At 43.6% G+C, this 22,034-nt stretch overlaps 1 protein-coding gene, 1 long non-coding RNA gene and 1 pseudogene across 6 annotated transcripts in view; 1 reads left to right on the top strand and 2 right to left on the bottom strand.

Moving 5' to 3' along the window:
• Positions 1-22,034, bottom strand: part of LOC104873363 — a 66,666-nt gene that overhangs the window by 7,065 nt on the left and 37,567 nt on the right. The window lies entirely within an intron of this gene.
• Positions 1-22,034, top strand: part of Dlgap4 (DLG associated protein 4) — a 126,909-nt gene that overhangs the window by 101,865 nt on the left and 3,010 nt on the right. For 2 of the 5 annotated variants that reach the window (XM_010640000.1, XM_010640003.1), the window contains 4 exons: positions 482-843; positions 3,442-3,530; positions 4,169-4,581; positions 21,289-21,380. In XM_010640000.1, the coding sequence (XP_010638302.1) occupies positions 482-843; positions 3,442-3,530; positions 4,169-4,581; positions 21,289-21,380 (956 nt within the window). The other 3 variants (XM_010640001.1, XM_010640002.1, XM_010640004.2) reach the window with 3 other exon arrangements.
• On the bottom strand, positions 18,140-19,277 carry LOC104873361 (annotated as a pseudogene).

Raw genomic sequence — 22,034 nt, 5'->3', positions numbered from 1 at the left:
CACACACACACACACACACACACACACAGTGGGAGGGAAGATGGAGAAGAAAAAGCCAAGGGAGCAGTAGATTTCTCATGGACTTTGAGGAAAGCAAGGTTAACCATTCCTTAGCTATCTGAGCTCAGCTGTCATCACCATCTCCTCTTAGACTCAACCTTGTGTTGTGGCACCATGCACCTGTCTGTCTAGCCCATGTCCTGACTGGACAAAACCATTGTGTGTGACTATGAGATCGAAGACGTCTTTGGGTAATACCACACTCCCGCTTGACCTCTTGTGAGGGTGAGTGGAGCCGACACCTACATGTGTCTGTCTTGGTTGCTGCATTGTCTGACCCTCATTTTCTTGCTCTGCGAGTCCTCACTCAGAAAATGTCTAAGGCCAGATCTAGACCAAGTGACGCAGGATTTTAGCCCAGAAAAGGGCTGGAAAGGATTGGAGGCCTCACCTTCTCCCCTGTCCTCTCACCCATCTACAGGTTCATCATGTCTAGTGGCGTATAAGAAGACCCCACCGCCGGTCCCTCCACGAACCACGTCAAAGCCGTTCATCTCAGTCACAGTCCAGAGCAGTACTGAATCTGCTCAGGACACCTACCTGGACAGCCAGGATCACAAGAGCGAAGTGACAAGCCAGTCAGGCCTGAGCAACTCGTCGGACAGCCTGGACAGCAGTACCCGACCACCTAGCGTGACGCAGGGTGGAGTTGCCCCAGCCCCTGAAGCCCCGGAGCCACCCCCAAAACATGCAGCTCTGAAAAGTGAACAAGGGACACTGACCAGCTCTGAGTCCCACTCCGAGATCATCCCCAAAAGGAAACTGTCATCAATAGGAATACAAGTAGGGACCCCTTTTGCACTGTCCTCAGTCTGCTCCATGCACCTGCCTGCGTGTAATTACATCTGGAGGAGGACCACTAGGTCTCCTGGGAAAAGGTTGTCTCTTTTGGGGAGTACATCCCAAGTGGCTAAACCAAATTCAGCCCTTAGCCACACCTACCTTGTCCACACACCCCCACTTCAGAGTTTGCAGCTGTGGCATATGGTGCTGCTCCTCTGGTTGGTTGCCCAAGTGAATGTAGTTACACTCAGTCAGCCACCTCCTGTCCACTGTTTGCTGTCCACTGTCTGTCTGTCCACTCTACCCTTTGCCCTGCCAGCCTGCCCCTGGGAGGTGGGATTGGCCTAACAGTTCTGTAACTCGAGATCAACTTGGGTATGGAAGCCATAGCCCCACTTGGCAGGGGGAGCCACATGAAGCATAGATGCTGATGGGCCAGTGGCCCCGGACGCAGGGCTCTTCATGGGGGTTGTTCAAGGAAACTGCCCAGAGCCCTCTCGGACCTTGGGGACAGGTAGGTGGCTTGAAGCACCAGGTTTGTATCATTAAGACATGCAATGCCTGTCCCAGTGCCTCCCTCCATGGGAAAGGGTCCGGGCAGGTGGCTCCCCAGGGCCATGTGGCCCACACCAACAGGTCTATTCAGAAACCAACCTCATTGCACATCAGCAGCACACAGCGGAGTGGTGTGCCAGCTTCCCCTCTGCTGCTTCAAGGTACCTCCTGCATGTACCAAACTTCGGTAGTCTTATTTTCTGTTACAGTAGCTGAGCAGAGCAAACTTGCCCCTGCTTAAGAGTTGCTCTATAGGAGGCTGAGGCAGGAGGGTTTCAAGTTCAAGGCCAGCCTAGGCAAGGTATTGAGACCCTATCTCAAAATTTTAAAAGGGCTGGGATGTAGCTCTGCTTTCTATGCTTTCAGTCCCCAATGTTGTTTTGAGGGGGAAAAAAAGTGAAAGGACCTTTTACCCATAGGGATAGTAGAGTGAAATTGAAAGTCGAGTACACTCAGGATAGTGAGGGTGGACTAGCTGTAGTGAGCAGAGGGCTCAGGGAGACAGCCCTTCCAAGTCCTAAGGTAGAGCAAGAAGGACCGGGTGGTGTACAGTGGGCCTTTGGGCTGCAGGGCTGTCCGTTTCCACAGCCAACCCTAGGCAAGTGAACGTAGCCAAGTTAAAGACAAAGCACTAAAATGCAGAAGGGAGGTGGATCATAGGGGCCACTGAATGGAATAGAGAAGGTTCATTGGGCAATTCTTTGTACTTGCCTGGATTCGTTTCCCCCAGAGGGAGCTCCAGGTCAGATTCCCCAGGTGTACATGGGAAGAAAGTTGGCCCTCTGCCTTCCAGGCTCCATTTAGCTCCATCCAGTGGGCCTCTCTGTAAGGTCCAGCCCTCGCCCTCTAGAGCGTCTCCCCATGGGGTCCCTGACCTTGGTCCCAGGACTCAGGTCTTTGGCAGCCCACCCTCTTGTTTGCCAAACCGGATGCTCTGAGTACGGAGCGGCCTGGATTCCTCCCACCCAGAACTGATGCTGGGATAAAGACTAGCTCTTGGGCCCATTCTGGGAATCCTTTCCTCTGGCTTCCCCCAGTCTGTGTTCTCACTTGAGCTCCATGGAGATAAAGCAGCTGTGCTCCCTGGGCTGAGGGGAAATGTGGCTACATCTCTGCCTCAGAAAGCCTTCCTGGAAGCCCCTGCATGTGTCCAAGACGCCAAGACACTGGAGAGTCTGTTTCTGAGACTACCCTGAACCCTCATTCTACCTCTTGGTGCCCCAAGTCCTCGGTCAAGTATGGGTTCTCCCTCATTTTTGAGCGACTGTGGGATGACTGGCCTGGCTGTTCTTTGGCCAGGCTCCTTTAGGGACCCCCAGGGCCATTCCTGTTGCCGTGTTTCTTCCCTTTTGCAGAGTGAATACTAGCTGTGGCATTGGCCCTGGCGCTCCCCAGGGTCGCCTGCTGCTGAAAGTAGCCTCAGCTCAACAAGTGTGATGAAGGCCCAGGATGGCATCCTGTAGTGTCCAGGGACTTCGCTGGCTCTTGCCAAACCCAGCGCTGTCCCTGGTTTGCCTCAGTCTGAGCGTCTGCAGCCTGCCCTTCCAGGCTTCAGCTTCAGGGTTGGGGGAGTGGTCTTTGACTCAGAACAGCCCCCAGCTATGACTACACCAGTAACGGCTGTGGCTTTGTGTGTGTGTGTGTGTGTGTGTGTGTGTGTGTGTGTGTGTGTTCTCTTTCTCTTTTCGTCGTCGTCCTTTTTTTTCTTCTCTCTGATGCGTGTAAAGGAGAGGACTAGAAGGAACGGTTCCCACCTCTTGGAGGACAACGGACCCAAAGCGATCGATGTGATGGCACCCTCCTCAGAGTAGGGAAAGCCAGTCATCTCTACCCACACCCCTCCCGCCTCCGTGCGAATGAGCAGTGCCCGGCTTAACCTGGTCCGGCCTCGGGCCCATGTGCAGTGTCTGCATGCCTTGTATGTGTCTGTCCACACGTCTGTTTGCATCATCCCACTAATGTGAATTTCAGCAGCAAGTGTGGTGTTTGTTTTTTATTTTTGTCTTTGTCTCCGTGCCGTTGCTGTCGTTGTCCTTCAATAAGGTTGACTGCATTCAGCCAGTGCCAAAAGAGGAGCCCAGTCCCGCTACCAAATTCCAGTCCATCGGGGTTCAGGTAGAGGACGACTGGCGGTAAGTCGGACAGAGGTGGCGGCTGCTTCTCCCTCTCCTCTCCCTCCCTCTGCTCTCACCTCTCCTGCTCTCCCTAACCCACTTCTCCTTGCTGGATTTCGATAACCAAGCTGGGTTTGGGGTGCGGGTGGTGGCCCAGGCATGCCCAGTCCCGCTACCAAATTCCAGTCCATCGGGGTTCAGGTAGAGGACGACTGGCGGTAAGTCGGACAGAGGTGGCGGCTGCTTCTCCCTCTCCTCTCCCTCCCTCTGCTCTCACCTCTCCTGCTCTCCCTAACCCACTTCTCCTTGCTGGATTTCGATAACCAAGCTGGGTTTGGGGTGCGGGTGGTGGCCCAGGCATGTGAGGACCATAGCCCAGCTACCCTGATGTTGGTGGTCTTTCTGGCCCCACTGCAGTAAACAGGCAACCTTATGACCTCGTCCTTGTGTGTGTGTGCGTGTGGTCGTGGGCGGGATGGGGCAAGGGCTGAGCAGAGAATGAGACGGGGGCTGTGGGACCCGCTTCAGGCGCATGGTGAGCAGATGATGCATCTGTTTCTCTGTCTCCCGTGTGTCCGGGTGGAGTAGCCTCTGGTCTCTGCCCCCTTGGTGATTCACTTTCTCCTGTCCCCACCCCATCCATCCTTCACCCACAGAAGCAGCGCCCCCTCTCACAGTATGTCCTCCCGACGGGACACGGACTCGGATACCCAGGATGCTAATGACTCAAGCTGTAAGTCATCTGAGAGGAGTCTCCCAGACTGTACCCCACACCCCAACTCCATCAGCATCGATGCTGGCCCCCGGCAGGCCTCCAAGATTGCCCAAATCAAGCGCAACCTCTCCTATGGAGACAACAGTGACCCTGCCCTGGAGGCATCCTCACTGCCCCCGCCTGACCCCTGGCTTGAGACGACCTCCAGCTCCCCAGCAGAGCCGGCACAGCCAGGGACCTGCCGCCGAGATGGCTACTGGTTCTTGAAGCTACTTCAGGCAGAAACAGAGCGGCTAGAAGGCTGGTGCTGCCAGATGGACAAGGAGACCAAAGAGAACAACCTCTCTGAAGAAGGTGGGTGCTACAAGGATGATCCCCTGGGGCGAAGGGCGGGGCTACATGGCTGGTCTCCAGCTTTGGGCCAGCCAGCCTCAGGGCTGCTTAGTGGGAAGGGACTTGGGTTCTGCTGTTGGGCCAGTTTTTGGGAGCTCACCTTTCATTCTTTCCTTTCTACCACCCACTCACAGACATAACAACCTCTTTCCAAATAGCAGCTGCTAATTGTGAAGGCTGTGGGCTCAGCCTTATCTGGATTGGCTCCCAGCTTTTCTTTACTAGTGTGGTCTTGGTCAGGTTACTTTGCTTGCTAAGCAGGTGATGTACCGTTGGCTGCATCCCGGCCCAAGCCTCCATTTCTGAATCCCCTCTGAAACTGCATAAACATGTTGTCAGGATTGAGTGTGGTGATCGGCATAAAGCACCAAGTGGAATGATGGGCACAGAGAAAGGTGGTGTATTCGGCCTTTAGCAGCTGTTTATTATTACATGATTACCGTGTACCAACCACTAGGATCTGACTGGGCCTCAACAGGGATGGAGGATCTATCCATGAGTGACATACAAGTTACCTGCTTTCCCTATTACATTTCTAGATATACAGGGCCTATTTCCAAAAATTCCCCTAAGAAATAAGTTTAGAAAGAACTAGGGGTCAGATGTGACATGTGCCTATAATACCAGCTACTCAGGAGGCTGGGGCAGGAAGATAACAGCCTGGGCAGTTTAGACCTTGTTTCTTAGTTACTTTCTTGTCACCGAGACACAATACCCAACACCCACAATTTAAAGGAGGAAAGATTTATTTTGGCTCAGTTTTTAGAGGTTTCAGTCCATGGTCTCAGAAATACCTCGTGGCATGGTGACAGAAAGCAGAGAGATATCAAGGGAGGAGGGAAGGAGATAAATCCTCCAGGCCACACCCCCCATTGAGTCACAGCTCCACCACCAACCGGGCTTCACCTCCCATCCTTACATTTAGCTGTAAATTTATCAGTAGACTAATGCACTGATGTCACACACTATCCTGTAAACACAGGTTTTGGGAGGACATTCAGATATAAACTGGCACCTCGTCACAGGAAATAAAAACAGGGGTATACCTCAGTGGTAGAGCACTTACCTAGCATGTGGGAGGCCCTGGGTTCAATACCCAGCACTACAAAAAGAAAGGAAAAACAACAAAAAAAAAAAGAGGCCCCTGGGAAGCTGTAGGTTATCACCCTGCACTGACTGATTCAGCCAGAGCTCCTCTTGCCAGTTGGTGCCTCTTCCATACAAGGTTCAGAGAGGACAGGTCTGCAGAGTGTCCAGTAGAATAGACCTACACCCTCTGCCCCTGTACCTGATGATTTAGAGAGTGCTTTGGAGTCACTGTTTTCGTTGTCTTCTAGGGCAGTTTCTTGCTTTGATGGCACACCCACTGGGATTCGGGGAGCCTCTATGTGCCTAATAACTGTTTACATAATATATTTTAAAAATCAAGCTAGAGATAAGGATCAGAGAGCACCAAAGGTGTCTTTAACGGAAAATTCCCAGCCTCTTTCTCCCTTCCATTTCCTTTCCAAAATTACCTGTCATTATGTGTTGATTTCCTGGTAAAATAGAGGAGAGGAGTACCACACAATTTCCACCTCCCCATCTTTGCTTCCACATACGACCTCAAGGATTTTGGTTAAGTAACTCAGTTTACTGTAAGTATATAAGTACTGTTTAATGCAAAACATAATAGTATATTAAGATTTTATTTTCCTTTCTAATACATTTTTTTTTTCTTAGAACAAATGGTACCTCACTTTTATATACAATATTTTCTAGATTGTCTTTAAGATCGGGTCTCACTATATTGCCCAGAACTTCTGGTCTCAAACTCCTGGACTCACATGGTTACCCACCTGCCTTAGCTTTCCAAATAGCTGTGACTGGGGATTTGGCTCAGTGGTTCCATCACCTGCCTCCAAATAGCTGTGACTGCAGGCACATGCCACTTCACCCAGCTTCACTTTCCTCTGTGTGTGTGTGTGTGTGTGTGTGTGTGTGTGTGTGTGAGTGACTGGGTTGAACCCAGGGCCTTCAGTATACTAGGTAAGTGCTCTACCACTGAGCTACGTCTCTAGCCCCTAAATTCTTACACTTTTTCTACATGTTCCACTGGATCTGCCAACCCTCATCAGTAATGTGCAAACACATTAGTTAACCTCATTATTTCGTATTTGTCACAGTCCCATTGACCTCTGTTCAAACCTGGTCAGGTTGCTCACTAGGCCTGTGATCTAGCTACTGTCCTGAGACTCACCAGACTGCGGTTCCCCATGATGTTCAGTGTTCTTGGTTTTTGTCTATAATTTTATTAGCACACATCTCAAAATAGAAGGAACTTTTTGGAAACTTTGTATATCTTTATTCAGATATACAGATATTCAGAAATAATGAATATAGATATGTCTGTCTGTGTATGTATATGTGTGATCTATATGGGCTGGAGATGTAGTAGTACAGTGATAGGGAGCTTGCCTCACATGCTCAAACACTGTAAATAGATGTAAAAAAATACATAAAAAACAAATATATTTATATATTAAATGTAAATGTAAAAGTAATATAAAGTCGAAATAATTGTCCCTCAGAATCCTATAGTCTTCACTGTGCTTGGGTTCCATTATTTCTACTGAAAAGTTTGATGCCATTCCATTTTTTCCCACTTTGTATTTTTGTTACCTTTGGAAGCTTTTAGGATCTTCATTCTATATCTGTCTTCTGAAATTTCTTAGTGATGTGCCATAGGATGGGGCTTTTTGCATTTGTTGTACTAGTAATTAATTGGCTGGTTCCACCTGGATACTGAAATCTTCTTATGAGCTAGTTACAGTGACATGTCTATAATCCCAGCACACTGGAAGACTGAAGCAGGATGACTGAAAGTTTGAGCCCAGCCTGGACAACCTAGTAAGACCCTGACTCAAAAAAATGGCTTGGAAAGGCTGGAGATTTAGCTCAGTGGCACCACTGCCTGCCTTGCCAAGCGCAATCCCAGTACCATAAATAAATAAATAAAGGGGGCTGGGTATTTAGCTCAGTGAAAAAACCCTGAGTAGAGCCCCCAGTAACATACACATATACATATACACACATACAAACCAGACATGTATTAATTTTTACAAATAATTCCCTCGCTTCTATTTGTTTTTTTCCTCTCTGGAATTCCTTTCAGATGTTGGATCTGATGAAATAATCAGTCTCTCATCTTTTTTTATTTTGTATTTTCCATACATTCTGAAAGGTTTTTCTTTTCCTTCCTTTTTTTATTCACTGTTTTCATTTTCATTGCTGTTTTGAGACAGGATCTCACTAAGTCAGTAAGTTGCCCAGGATGGGCTCGTGTGGGATTATTCTCCCTCACTCCAGACTGGTGGGATCAACTGTGTGCACCACCTGCCCAACTGTCATTCACTCTACAGTAGCTTTTTTTACTTTGCAGTGCTGGGGAAAGAACCCAGGCCCTTTTGCCTGCTATACAAGCACTTTACCAGACACATGCTCAACTCTCCTAACAGCTTTACTGAGATATTTTAGATACCATAAAATTAAACCTTATTAAGTGTAAATTCAGTGACATTTACAGTGTTGTATGACCATCACTTCTAACTTTAAAACATTTTCATCACTATAAAAGGATAATCCATATTTCCCCCCCCTTTTTTTTTTTTTTTTGCTACCAAGGATCAAACTTGGGACCTTGCACTTTCAAGGCAGGCAGTGCACTTTCCCCATCCTTAAGCAACCACTAATCTACTTTCTGTCTCTACAGAACATTTTCTGAAATGTTCTGGACATTTCATAAAAATTGAGTCATATATGTGGTCTCGTGTCTGGCTCCTTTCACATAGCATGTTTTCAAGGCTTTTCCATGTTAAAGTACGTATCAGAACTTCATTTTTCTTCCCAAATATTCCACTTTATAGATACACTACATTTTAATTATGCATTCATCTGATGATGGATGCTTTGGGTCATGTCCCTTTTTTGGCTAATAAGAATATTGCTAAGAACAATTGTGTACTACTTTTTAGTGTGGATGCATGTTTGTTCCTTCAGTATAAACCTAGGAGTGGAATTGCTGGATCATAGGGTACTTCTGTGTTTAGCCTTTAGAGAAACAGAACTGCTTTCCAAAACAACTGTACCGTTTAACATTTCCAACAGCAGTGAGGGTTCTAATTCCCCAGAACCTTTTTTATTATAGCCATCCCACTAGGTATAAAGTGGTTTCTCATGTGGTTTTGATTTGCATTTCCATGGTAATTAGTAATGTTGAGTATCTTTGTATTATTGGCTTTTTTATATGTATTTGTTGGAATCTGTTTAAACTGGGGGGCTTTCTTGACTTTTAAGGGTTTTTTTGTTTTTTTGGTACCAGGGATTGAACTTGGGTCCTTGTGCTTTTGAGGCAGACGGCAGAACCACTAGCTAAATACCCGGCCCTTGACTTTTAAGTTTCTGTCCTGATTTTATAGATACAGGATTTTTTTATCTGAGACAAACACATACACACACAGACCACACATGTATTTGTTTCTTGTATCCCTGTCTTGTTTCTCTTTCTTTAGGTTTCTTTTTTTAAAAAAAAATTTTTTTAAATGGAGGCTTTCCTATGTCTTTAGGTTCCTTTTTCAGCTTATCTTTTGGAGTGAAGGCTCTCCTAGAATGTCCATTGACTTGGTTCTTTCTTTCTTTTCCTCTTTTCTTTTCTCTTTTTCTCTTTCTTTATTGAGATAGTCTCACCATGTAGTTTAGGCTGGCCTTGAACTTACTATATAGCCCAGGCTGGATTCAAACCTGTGATCCTCCTGCTTCAGCCTTACAGTGGATAGGACTAGGGCTTGTGCCACCACACCTGGTTTTTTATTAATATTTAAAAGTGAAGGCCCTGGGATTTAGTTCAGTGGTTCTGGCACCTGCCTTGCAAGTGCAAGGACCAGAGTTCGATCCCCGGTACCAAAAAAAAAAAAAAAAGAAAAAAAAAAAAAAAGAGAAAAGTGAAGCTTTGAGTCACAGGAAGGAATGGAGCAGGAGACTGCTGACTTTTAGCGTAGTAGTTCCACCTTTTATTGTGTAATTTTATAATTTAGTTCCATAAAGAAATTTAAATTAAAAAATTTTTAAAATTTAAATAAAACTTAGTTTGCACAAGCTCATTGTGTGGAAATAATACAGAACAATAAAAATAGCAGAAGTCATGATAATATACTGGTGTCTTGGTAATAACATCAAAGATTAAGTAATTACTTAAGCATCAGGACAAGAACTCTTTTATAACAATATAAAAGCTATTATGTCCGGGCATGATAGTATATGCCTGTAATCCCAGCACTTTGGAGGCTGATACAAGAGGATTATGGGTTTGAGGACAGATTTTGGTTTTGTTTGAATACCTGTTTTCAGTTCATTTTAGTGTACACCTAGGAGTGAAATTGTGGTGTCATATTTCTATATTTAACTTTTCTCACTTTTTTAGGGGTGGGGCTATGGTAAAATATATGTATCATAAAATTTACCTTTGTAACTTTTTTTTTAGACAAGGGGTGGGGTGCTACAGAATAAACCCATGGCCTTGTATATGCTAGGCAAACACTCAAACACTCTACCACTGAGCTACATCCCCTCCCGAGCCCTTAACCTTTTTTTTTTTTTTTTTTTTTTTTTTTAAGCCCGCACCGTTTTTTTTTTTTTTTTTTTTTTTTTTTTTTTTTTTTTTGGTACTGGGGATCAAACTCGGTACTTTGCACTTGCAAGGCAGGCTGCAGAGACACTAAGCTAAATCCCCAGCCTCCCTTAACCATTTTTTTGTTTTGTTTTGTTTTGGGTACTGGGGATCGAACTCAGCAGGTGAACCACTGAGCTAAATCCCTAGTTCCACCTTAACCATTTTTTAAACCTATAATTACATTCACAATGTTGTGTAATTGTCACAACTTTTTTTTTCTTCATTTTTTGAGTTAGGGTATGGATATTCAACCCGGGGCCTTTGCACTGAGCTGCGCCTCCAGCCCTTTAATATTTTTTTCTTTTAAATTTTGAGGTAGGGTCTCAACTAAGTTACTAAGTTGCCTAGATTGGGCTCCAATTTAGATCCTCCTGCTTCAGACAACCAGAGTATTGGGATTACAGGCATATGAGCCCTCATACCCTGCTGTTTGAAAAACATTTTTAACATTCCAAACATATACTCTGTTTATTAAGCAATAACTCACCATACCCTCTACCCAGCCCTAATAACCTCTAATCTTCTGTTTTCATGAATTTACTAGGTCTAGAAATTTTATATAAATTGAGAGGTTTATAATATTAGTCTTTTTGGTTTGTCATGTTTTTAAAGTTCATGTATTTTGTAGCATATGTCAGAACTTCATTTATTTTTATGGCTGAATAATACATTATACATATATGCCACCTTTTTTCTACTCATTCATCTGTCTACTAATAGACCTTTGGGTTTGTCTTACTTTTCTCTCATCGCTGAGACAAAATACCCAAAATTTAAGGAGGAAAAGTTTATTTAGCTCAAAGTTTGTAGACGTCTCAGTTCATAATTGGCTAGCTCTAAGTCAACACTCAGGAGGCTGAGACAAGAGGAGATCACTGAGTTCAAGGCCAGCCTGAGCTACATAATGAGATCAAGCCTAGCCTGAACTCATAGCAAGACCCTTTCTGAAAAAAAAATTGTCTAGCTCCAAGGGAGGGTGGCATGGCAGACAGGCATTGCAGAGGAAAACAGTTCATGGCAGGCAGAAAGAAGCAAAGCAAGCAAGTGACCAGACAAGACTCTTTCTGTCCCTTATATTGTATCTAGGCTACTGAGATTAGGACAGTGCCAAACCAATGAGTGAACTGATTTAATAATCACCTACCCTTAATCCTAGTACTGCAGCAGGAATCAGACACACACTGTAGATCCAGCCACCTCTGAAAAAGCCCCACCTACACTGCCTGCGTGAGGCTTTGGGAGACATCTAGACAAAAGCCATAACAGGGTTGTTTCTGCCTTTTGTTTCTGAGAATGCTGCTACAAACATTGGTGTACAGATATGAGCCAGTTTTCAGTTCTTCTGGATAAACACCCAGGAGAATTGTTGACAATATGGTAATTCTTTGAGGAATTTCCAAACTGCTATTTTTTCATAGTACTTGCATCACTTTAGATTTCCATTTGCAGGGCATGAAAAATCATTTTTCTACATCTTCCCCAACACTTCCTGTCTATTAAAATTGTAAATACTTTAATAGGTAGGAAATAATCATTTCATTTCGATCTGCCTTTCCCTGGTGACACTGAGCATATTTTTGTGTGCTTTATGGTCATTTATAGTCTTTAAAGAAATACCCAAGTTCTTCACCCATTTTAAAATTGGGTCATTAGGGCTGGGGATTTAGCTCAGTGCTTCCACCGCCTGCCTTGAAAGCACAAGGTCCTGAGTTCGATCCCTGGTCCCAAAAACAAAACAAACAAAATAAAATGGGGTCATTTGTCTTTTCATTGAGTTATATGAGTCGTATATATTCTGGAAATATTCTGTGAATTATCTATTCACACTTCTCACTATGTAGTCCAGGCTGGCTTCAAAGTTGCAGTGATCCTCCTGCCTCATCCTCCCAAGTACTGGGATTATAGGCAGGCGCCACCACGCTCTACTCATTTCTCCTTTGTGGCACTGGGGATTGAACTCAGCACTGAGCCCCCCCTCTTAATTGATACAGGGCCTTGTAAATTGTGCCATCACACCCAGTTCATCTACTTTTATTTTGTTGCTGTGCTTTCACTTTATGATGGTTAATCTTGATTGGCAGCTTGAGAGTAGTCTCATTTCTGAGTGTGTCTGGCTCAGTCACGGCCGTGGGGACTCTATCTGGTCCCTGTTCACTTTCTCTCCAGTGCTCTCCTTCCCAGCTGCCTTGAAGTGAGCAGCTCTGCTCCACCATGCCCTCTGCCTTACTGCTTATGCCTGGAGCCAGGTGACCAGGGATTGAAAACTCTGAAGCTGAGAGCTCAAATAAGCTGCTCCTCCTCAATACTGGATAAGTTGCTGGTGTCAGTTATTTTGTTCCAGCAACAAGAAAGGTGACGGATACACATTTTCTTAAAGTATGAACTCATTAACTTGATTAAAATTAAAGTTAGAATAGAAGTGATTGAGGCAGTGAGAAACTCACAGCTGCTCTGTGTGGCAGAGCTTGTTGAAAGCAGGTATGTTAATCATCTTTTCATCACTGTGACCAAATGCCTGAGAAAAACATGTTAGAAGAGAAAAGAGTTATTTTTGCAGATGGTTTTGGAGGTTTCTATCCGTGGTCCGCTGGCTCCAGTGCTGCAGAGACATCATGGTGGTGAAGACCTCACTTCAGGAAGGCTGCTCATGTCCTGCAGCTGGGAAGCAGAGAAAGCAAGCACTGTTGGAAGTGGCTGGGATCTGCATATAGTCCTCAGGGTCAGGCCTCCAGGGTCATTCCCTCCAGCCATGCCCACTCCCGGTTTCCATTACCTTCAACAGTGCCATTAAACTATGGTCTCATCAGTGGAGTAATCTACTGATGAAGTTGAAGTGCTCTTGATCTAGTTGTCCTGGAAACACCACACTCAAAAGTGTACTTTACTAATTTCCCCAGGCATTTACCAGTCAAATCAAGTGATAATCAAGATTAACCATCACAGCAGGCTTCTAAGGACACTTTCCCAGAATAATATATATAAAGAAAGATTCTATCCGAATTATAAAAGAAACCATTTAACTGTAATTCTATTGTTAAAAAACATTATATTTGTGGTATTACACATGTAGTTCTTTAATGAATTAAGTAACAGGATCAGTGAATCTAATTACTGTCATCTCAAAGTAGTAATGACCATAAACAATATTTCAATATAACTGACAACTGTGATGTGATAAGAAATTGCCTCGTCATTTTGACTGATGGCAGGATACTGAGACCTTGAAAAGCCATTTTGGTGGAATGGTGTGGTAAGGGAGAGGACAAGGGCAAGTAACCTGATTGGAGTAGGAGAAAAGAGGAGAGCAATTGGGACCACAAGTAGAGACAGCTGTGTTGTGTTTTCCTGTACACAAGGGCAGAAAAAGGGATACAAAGAGAAGGGTGGCTCATTGTGCTGTTTTGTTTTGTTTTTTAGAGAGCAATATAAGCATGCTCGTGTGTTGAGAATGTACTCATTAAGAGAAGGGAAATTATACATAATTACACATAAAAGGATCAGCTGCTGGAGTTGTCCATAGATGGGGAGGAGGAAGAAAACTAATGGCAGGTAGAAGCAAGGCCATCATCTCAAAGTGAGGTGGGGCAGAGGCATTTGGGAAATGCAGGTGAGGAGCAGTGGGGTATGGGAGGTCACTGTCAGCTGCAGAGAGGAGGCCAAGAGTTTTGTTTTTTGGGGGGTTTTTTTGTTAACGCCAGCCCCCAAGAGTATATATATATATATTTTTTTTTTTTTTTCAGTTTAGTTACACTCTGTTTTAGCAATGTATCTTTCATACCACTTTCTATAAAATTATGTTTGTCCACTTCTAAAATTCCGTCAAATTTGGCTTGGCTTACATTGAAAATTTATTAAATGCACCAACTTGAGAATTATGATACTCCTGGTGAATGATTTTTGTTTTCTGAGACAAGATCTTGCTATGTAGCCCAGGCTGGCCTTGAACTCAAGGTGATCCTCCTGCCTCAGCCTTTCACTGGGATTACAGGCATGTGCCACCACGCCCAGCTTCCTGGTGAATGTTTAGTGATCTACCCTTAGTCAAAATGTGTATGTTTTCCCTGAGCATCTCATTCTGTGTTGTGATGCTGAGCAGCCTTCCCTTAGTGCTTCCCACTATGTATCTTTACATCCTTTTCCTTTCACTGTCTGTTTCAGTCACAGCTTGTAATCAGCATATATATGACACCTGGGTTTTAGATTTTATCTGGTTGGTTTGTAGTTTAGAATGACACAACATGGTCTTATATAAATTCTACACTTAGGTGTCTCCTCTGGCACAGCAGTGAGCATGATCCTAAATTTTGTTAAAATTTATTTTCTGCTTTTTCTTTGTAGTTTTACCACAGATGTACGTATCATGTGTCTCAAAGAAATTTATTGTTTTCCTTTTGCTTTTTTGTGAAGTTTTTACTAGTAGAAGCATAGTGTGTCTTTGTGACGCTTGCCTATTTTAATTCAATATTGTTTCTGAGATTTGCCCATGTTAATGCCTGTTCTCTAGTTCTTTCTTTTCATTGATTTGTAGTACTCTGCTATATGAATAATCCATTCCACTGATGTGTAGTTGAATGATTTATAGTTTCAGTTCTAAACTTTGTGGGGGCAATGCGATACACTCTTCCCCATCACCACCACTTTTTTTTTTGGATTGAACTCTTGGTCCTTGAGCTCGCGAGGCAGGCGATGGAACCACTGAGCTAAATCCCAAGCTCTCACTACCACATTTTACAGCACTCTGCTATGAAAAATCCACCACTGAGGTATAATTTGAGAAGAGTGCCGGAGATTGAGCCCAGGGCCTCACACATACTAGATAGGCATATACTTTACCACTGAGCTAGACCCCTAGGTCCAAAACAGTTTACATACTATAAAATTCACCCCCTCTAAGCTATACAATTCAGTGAATTTTATTACATTGCGCAATCATCACTACTGTCTAGTTTTGTAACATTTTCATCATCCCCAAAAGAATCGTTATACCATTTAACCATTATTTCTAGTCTCTTCTTTCCAGTCCCCCAGTTCCAGACAAGCACTAATCTACATTATTCTTTGTATCATTGCATATTCTGAGTATTCCCTATGAATGGAATCATAATGTGCTCTTTTAGCTTCTTTATAATGTTGAGTCTTATCCATGTTGTAGTATGTATCAGAACTTTATTTCTTTTCATACTTAATAATATTCTATCATATGATGTGTCATGTTTTGTTTAGTCATTAGGACAATGGGTTTTTCCACTTTTTGGCTAGTTTTTTTTTTTAATTTGTTAGTGGTGCTGAGGTTTGAACTTGAGTCCTAGATATGCTAACTAAGCATGGGCTTAATTATAAAGCTATACCCCCCAAAATTCAAAGCTATACCCAGGCTGTTTTTAATTTTAATGAAATTTGATTATCACTTGTTTTTGATACCAGATTTGAGAAACTATTTCCTAATCCAGAGTCATGAAAATTTACTTCTGCTTGTTTCTAATAATTTTAATTTACATTTAAGTCATGTTAATTGGTTTTTATATATGGTATAAAATATGAGCCTGACATTCGTTCACCATTTTTTAAGCACTTTTTTATTTTTCCTCATTGAGTTTATTGGTATTTTTTAAGTATACAGTACAGGTACATTTATCATTTGGATCTTGTACCTTTTGTTTTTTGTTTCTTTTAACAGGGTCTCACCATGTAATTGAGACTGACCTGGAACTCACTATGTAGTCCAGGCTGGTCTCGAACTCATAGCAATCCTCCTGCCTCAGCCTCCCAAATGAGCCACCACACCCGGCCTGGATCTTGTACCTTTACATGGATCTTGGTTCTCATTTTTTTTCTCCATTTCCCTGGTCTCCCTTCACCTCCTCCACCCTTCCCTATTTACGAAGATTTTTTCATTTTCTCATATTTTTTCTTTTCCCTTATTTCCTTTTCCCTACCCTTCCTACTTCCCCTATACCTTTAGCTTTTTTCTTCCTATTTCATATTGTCAGTCATACAATGTGGATCTTATTTACACTTTGTTTTTCATACCAGAGAAACTACTCGGTATTTACATGTGTGTTTTACTTATTTCACTTGAGTATGGCCTCAATATGCATCCATTTTCCTATGAATGACTCTAGTTTCTCATTCTTTATGGCTGAGTAGTACTCCATTTTATAGAAAAACCACATCTTCTTTATCCAGTTTCCAACTGATGGACAATTTGGGCTGTTTCCAAATTTTAGCTATTACAAACTGCCGCTATAAACAGGGGCGTGCATATATCACTGTGGTATGATTCTTTTAATTCTTTTGGAAAGATACCCAGCAGAGGGATGGCTGGGTCAAATAGGACCTCTAATCCTAGTTGTTTGAGTTATCTCCATATTGATTTCCACAGTGGTTGCATCAGTCTGCACTCCCACCAACAATGGAGAAGGGTTTCTTTCTCACCACAACCCCGCCAACATTTGTTATTCGTTGATTTCTTGATAGCAGCCATTCTTTCTGGGGGTATTTTTAATTTTTTTATCGGGGAACAAACTTGGGACCTTGCTCTTACAAGGCAGTCAGCAGAACCCCTTAAGCACCAATTTTTAAGGCACCATTGTTTCCCCATTGCTGGCACCCTAGTCACAGGTCTGTGGACCATAAATGGAAGAATTTATTTCTGAACTTTCTACTCCATAACACTGATGTACATGCATATACTTAACACTGGTACCATAATGTTCCATTTGCTATAGCTTTGTAACAAGTTTTGACAGTCCTCCAACTTTGTTCTTCAAATATGTTTAAAAATTTCACAGCCAGGGCCGGGGATTTAGCTCAATGGTTCCACCACCTGCCTCGCAAAGCACAAAGACCCAAGTTCTATCCAAGTACCAAAAAAAGCAAAATTCATAGCCACTGCTGGTCATGATGGTATCTACTTAGAGCCCAGCTACTAGGGATGCTGAGGCGGATCACTTGAGCCTAGAGATTTAAGACCAGCTTGGGTCCAGGTTTGGTGGCACACACATCTCATCCTATACCCTGGAAACCTGAGGCAAGAGGATTACAAGTTCCTGCCTCAAAATAAAAAAGGGTTGGGGATGCTGGAGATAGAGCTCTGTGCATTCAAAAAAATCAAAGTTCCTATCTAGGATCAGGTTCTCATCAAAGAACTTCTAAAGGATGTACTCTATTCTTGCATTTCCATATGAATTTTAGGATCGGCTTTTTTCTTTCTTTTCTGGCAGTGCTGGGGACTGAACCCAAGGCCTCTCACATTGTTAGGCAAGTGCTAAACCACTGAAGTACACTCCGAGCCCTGACTTCTTTAACAGCTGTGTTTTATGGCTAAAAATGTGACCAGTTTTAGTGAATGTTTCTTGTGTGTGTGAGACAGAGACATAGCTTGTAAGTAATGGGTTGTGAGTTCTATAGTATATCCATTAAATCTAGCTTAAGTGAAGCAAACATTCTGACCTTACTGTATTTTGGGGACCTTACTGTATTTTCTTTATACTTTTGAAGCTGTTATTACATGCTTGTAAGAATTACTTAAATTTCTTGGTGAATTGAACCTTTTACCAATATTTAATGACTTAATCTCTATTTCTTGGCTCAGAGTCCAGTCTCATATTTTTTTGTATTTGAGATGGACTCTTGCTATATATATGGCTGGTCTTGAACTCACTGTGTAGCCCAGGCTGGATTTGACCTTATGTGATCCTTCTGGCTGAGCCTCCTGAGTATTAGGGTTACAGGTGCGCTCTGCAGTGCCCCACCATTCTTGTATTAGTATAGCTTTAGTGTTCACCAGATGTACCTTTTTCTTTATAACTTCTCTGTGTCCTTAGAGAAACAACTTTTGTATGTGAATGTCAAGCTTTCCCAGAACTGTTTATGGAAGACTTTCATACTCACACTTATTAAGTACTTTCTTCTCAGTCCTTTTTTTTTTGCCAGTTGTGTATATAGTTTCCATACTTCATACTTATTTTTTTTTAATTAAAAATTTTAAATAGCTGATAGGTGGTTATGGTCTTCAGAAGACACATTTAGACTAATGAATAATTCATTAATGGTGTGAAGCTTTTCCTTATTAGCGCCAGAAAATTCACCCACCTTTTCACCTTTTTTCAAAAACTAGAAGGGTGGCATGCATTTGACTTCACAGTCTGAAGCAATGTCCTGACAATCATCGACATCTGTTTCAAGGAGGGGGCCAGGGATTTAGCTCAGTGACACCATCCCTGCCTCACTGAGTTCAATCCTTGGTACGTGGAAGGGGGAGAGACAGGCTACTTGAAGAACACACTGGAAGCTGGGCGTGGTGGCACATGCCTATGATCCCAGTACTCGGGAGGCTGAGGCAGGAGGATCGCTGTGAGTTCGAGACCAGCCTGGGCTACATGGTGAGTTCCAGTTCAGTCTCAACTACATAGTGAGACCCTCTCTCAAAAAAAACAAACAAAAACCACACTGGAGGGCCGGGGATTTAGCTCAGCGGTTTTGGTGGCCTGCCTTGAGTGCAAAGACCCGAATTCAATCCCCGGTACCAAAAAAAATTTTTTTTTAATTTAAAAAAAAAACACACTGGAATATTTTTCAGACAGGGAATGAAAGGAAGGCTTGATCATTTTGCAAGTCCCACACCATATGGCTGAGAAATCAACTACTACAAGTTTATCCCCTGCATCAGCCAAGGCTTTCTGAAAAGCTTCTTTGCTGTCCATCTGCTTCACCATTTTGGCTGCTGGAGGTCTGATGAGTGACAGAAGCAAGTGATGGAAATGGATTGAAGGCACCGAACTTAGCTCTAAGTGAGCTCACAGCCCACCTTCCCTTGATAGCGACAGGACAGGGCCTTCTCTCAGTACTTTGAAAAAAATGTTGCAGACATATATGTGTGTATACACACAAAAATATAGTCCACCAAGAAACTATATAAACCTGTAAAAATATTTTAATACTAAATTTATTGACACCATGAGATTAATACAAGTTACCTTTGTCCTCTGTTACAAGAGGTGCTCAAAGTGGTAGTCGTCAGCTTCCAGACATTTATTACTACAGCAAACTGCTGAAGTGTGTGTACATTTGTTTTGGTGGACACTCTATATATTTTTTAAATTGTCTTCATCCATTTTTCTGGCTGAGAAGTCTGCTGTTTGACACACTGCTGCCAGCTTGGACCTCCAGTGGTACATGTATGACTGTCCACTGGTACCAGTGTTGGTACAGATGGATCTAAACACCTTCACTGATCTTTTCATACTAATAGGATTAATTTTAAAAGCTGCCCCTGGAACAGTCATGCACAAACCTCTAGGCAGCAAAACAACATATTACAGCCATTCAGGACCCCTCCTGGAAATCTAGGAGGTATCCGCCTCCTCTTCCTCATTTCCAATAAAACCTGGTACAGGCTAGGCAAGCACTATCAACCAACGTTTCAGCAATGTCCTAAGCCCCTTGTAGTTGGCTTTTGTTTTTCTTTCTGTGGCAATGGATATTGAACCCAGGGGCACTCTACAGCCTGAACTACATAGAACTACAAAGCACCCCCCCCATTGTCCTCGGAGTTACAGTCCATGCCTCTTTTTAGTTCATATATTTTGTTTTGGGGGAATACTAGAGATCAAACCCAGGGACTTACACACACCATTTAGAAAACTCAAACCTCCCTCCTTTAACCATGATCTACACCAGCCATCACTGCACATGACGACCTTCCTCTTACATCAAGCTTGAGCTTCGTGGGAGATTTGCACTTGAATTTGTTGCTTAAATTTGCTTTTCAGTAATTTCTGGTAGGGTGAGGGATACTATTTATGCCATCACTTTAAAATTGGAAGTGATGCTAAAATATCAACCTCATACTCTTGGGCTGAGTGCTTCCTAGGATGTTTAGCTGGAGTCTTCAGTTCCTTACGTTTTATTGAAGAATTTCACAGTTACATTAATAATCAAAGTGCTCTAAGAGTTCTTGGCAAATTGACCTGCCTTCAGGGTTCTGAAAAAAGTTGTATGTTGGGCCGGGGATTTAGCTCAGCAGTTTGGTGGCCTGCCTTGTAAGCACAAGGACCCAAGTTCAATCCCCAGTACCAAAAAAAAAAAAAAAGTTGTATCTTAGGGGCCAGGGATTTAGCTCAGTGGTTGCGCCATCTGCCTCACAAGCACAAGGACCTGAGTTCAAACCCCGGTACCGCACCCCCCCCCAAAAAAGTTGTATCTTCCATGTCTATTTAAATAATCTCTGCAAAGGTCTGAATATGTAGGGTGGGGATTATCTGTTTTTGAAGGTTTTGTAAAAACCTCACCCAATGAGGCTGTTCCTTCTGCCAAGGACCCCAGCACTGATGCTGCCACTGACCAGGCTGGCTTCACTCACTCACATACTGACCCCAAAGCTGGGGACAACTAAGCAAGGTTCCTCTTCTGAGATTTTGTTTTTCGCGCTTCCCCCCCTCCCCTGCCATCCATACTGGGGACTGAACTTAGGACCTTATGCTTGCCGGGCAGGCACAGCACCACTGAGCTACATCCCTGGCCCTGTCTTGGTTTTTGAGACAGGGTCTCACTATATAGTTCAGGCTGGCCTCGAACTCGTGGCGATCCTCCTGCCTCACCCTCAGTACTGGGATTACAGGGATGTACCACTAAGCCCAGCTCTGACATGATTTTTAACTTATGCTCAATTCTGATAAAATACTTACTGATCACATTCTCTATTTCAAGTACATGGTAACAACTTGGTTTTCTGGAAATTCCATTTAGGTTCTTTTCTAATTTATTGTCACAGAATGTCCTTAGGAACTAGGGAATAGAGTTCACTTTCTCTGTATTTCCATTTTTTTCAGTGAGAATGGATTAACGTACAGTGAGGAGCAGCTGCCATCACCAAATGACTGATATGACCTTGCTCCTACTGTATATCCCAGCAGCCCTATACTCAGCTCAGTTTTACTTTTTTCCCCTTTCTCCCTCAGTCTTAGGAAAGGTCCTCAGTGCTGTGGGCAGTGCCCAGCTACTGATGTCCCAGAAATTCCAGCAGTTCCGAGGACTCTGTGAGCAGAACTTGGTGAGTGCGGCACTCCTAGCACACAGGCTTCCAGCCTTGGGCTGCCTGCCAGACCCCCTGGGAAGACGCTGTGTACCAGTCAGGCCTTCAACCTCTCTGATCTCCTTGGTAGTGTGGGGACAGTACTGCTTCCTGGTGGCACTGGAAAGGCCCAGGTACAGCCTCCTGAACCAGGCTGCAGGAATGTGAGGCTTAAAAGTCAGCACAGCTTATGTATATACAGTTTATCATGCGTCCAAGATGACCCTCCTGGTAGAGGACCTGCTGCGGCTCATCAAAGCCCTGGGGAGCATTTCCTGTGGGAGTCTCTCAAGTGAGCCAGGAGTATTTACCCCTAGAGGCAGTGGAAAGCATTTGCCTCCAGGACCTATAGGCATTTGGGGCTTGTGTTGTCACAGAATGGGGAGGGAAGCAATGTATATTCTGGGAATGAGTCTAGCTTCTCCCTGCCTTACTGGAAAACCCCAGCCAAGAGTTTCTTCCCTACAAACAGAACCACTGTGGTCCTGCCCACCTGAGGGCATAAGTGCCTTCCTCACCATTAGGGATCTATGGCAGTGGTGATGGCCGTAGTCCACTTATGTGCAGGGCCTGTTCTCATGGTGAGACTCCATTCTTTTTTTTTTTTTTTTTTTTTTTTTTTTTTTTTTTTTT

Source organism: Fukomys damarensis, unplaced genomic scaffold (assembly GCF_012274545.1).
Source record: "Fukomys damarensis isolate Sample0158 unplaced genomic scaffold, DMR_v1.0_HiC HiC_scaffold_22, whole genome shotgun sequence".
Classification (NCBI taxonomy): Eukaryota; Metazoa; Chordata; class Mammalia; order Rodentia; family Bathyergidae; genus Fukomys; species Fukomys damarensis.
This window is presented reverse-complemented; position numbering and strand designations above follow the sequence as displayed.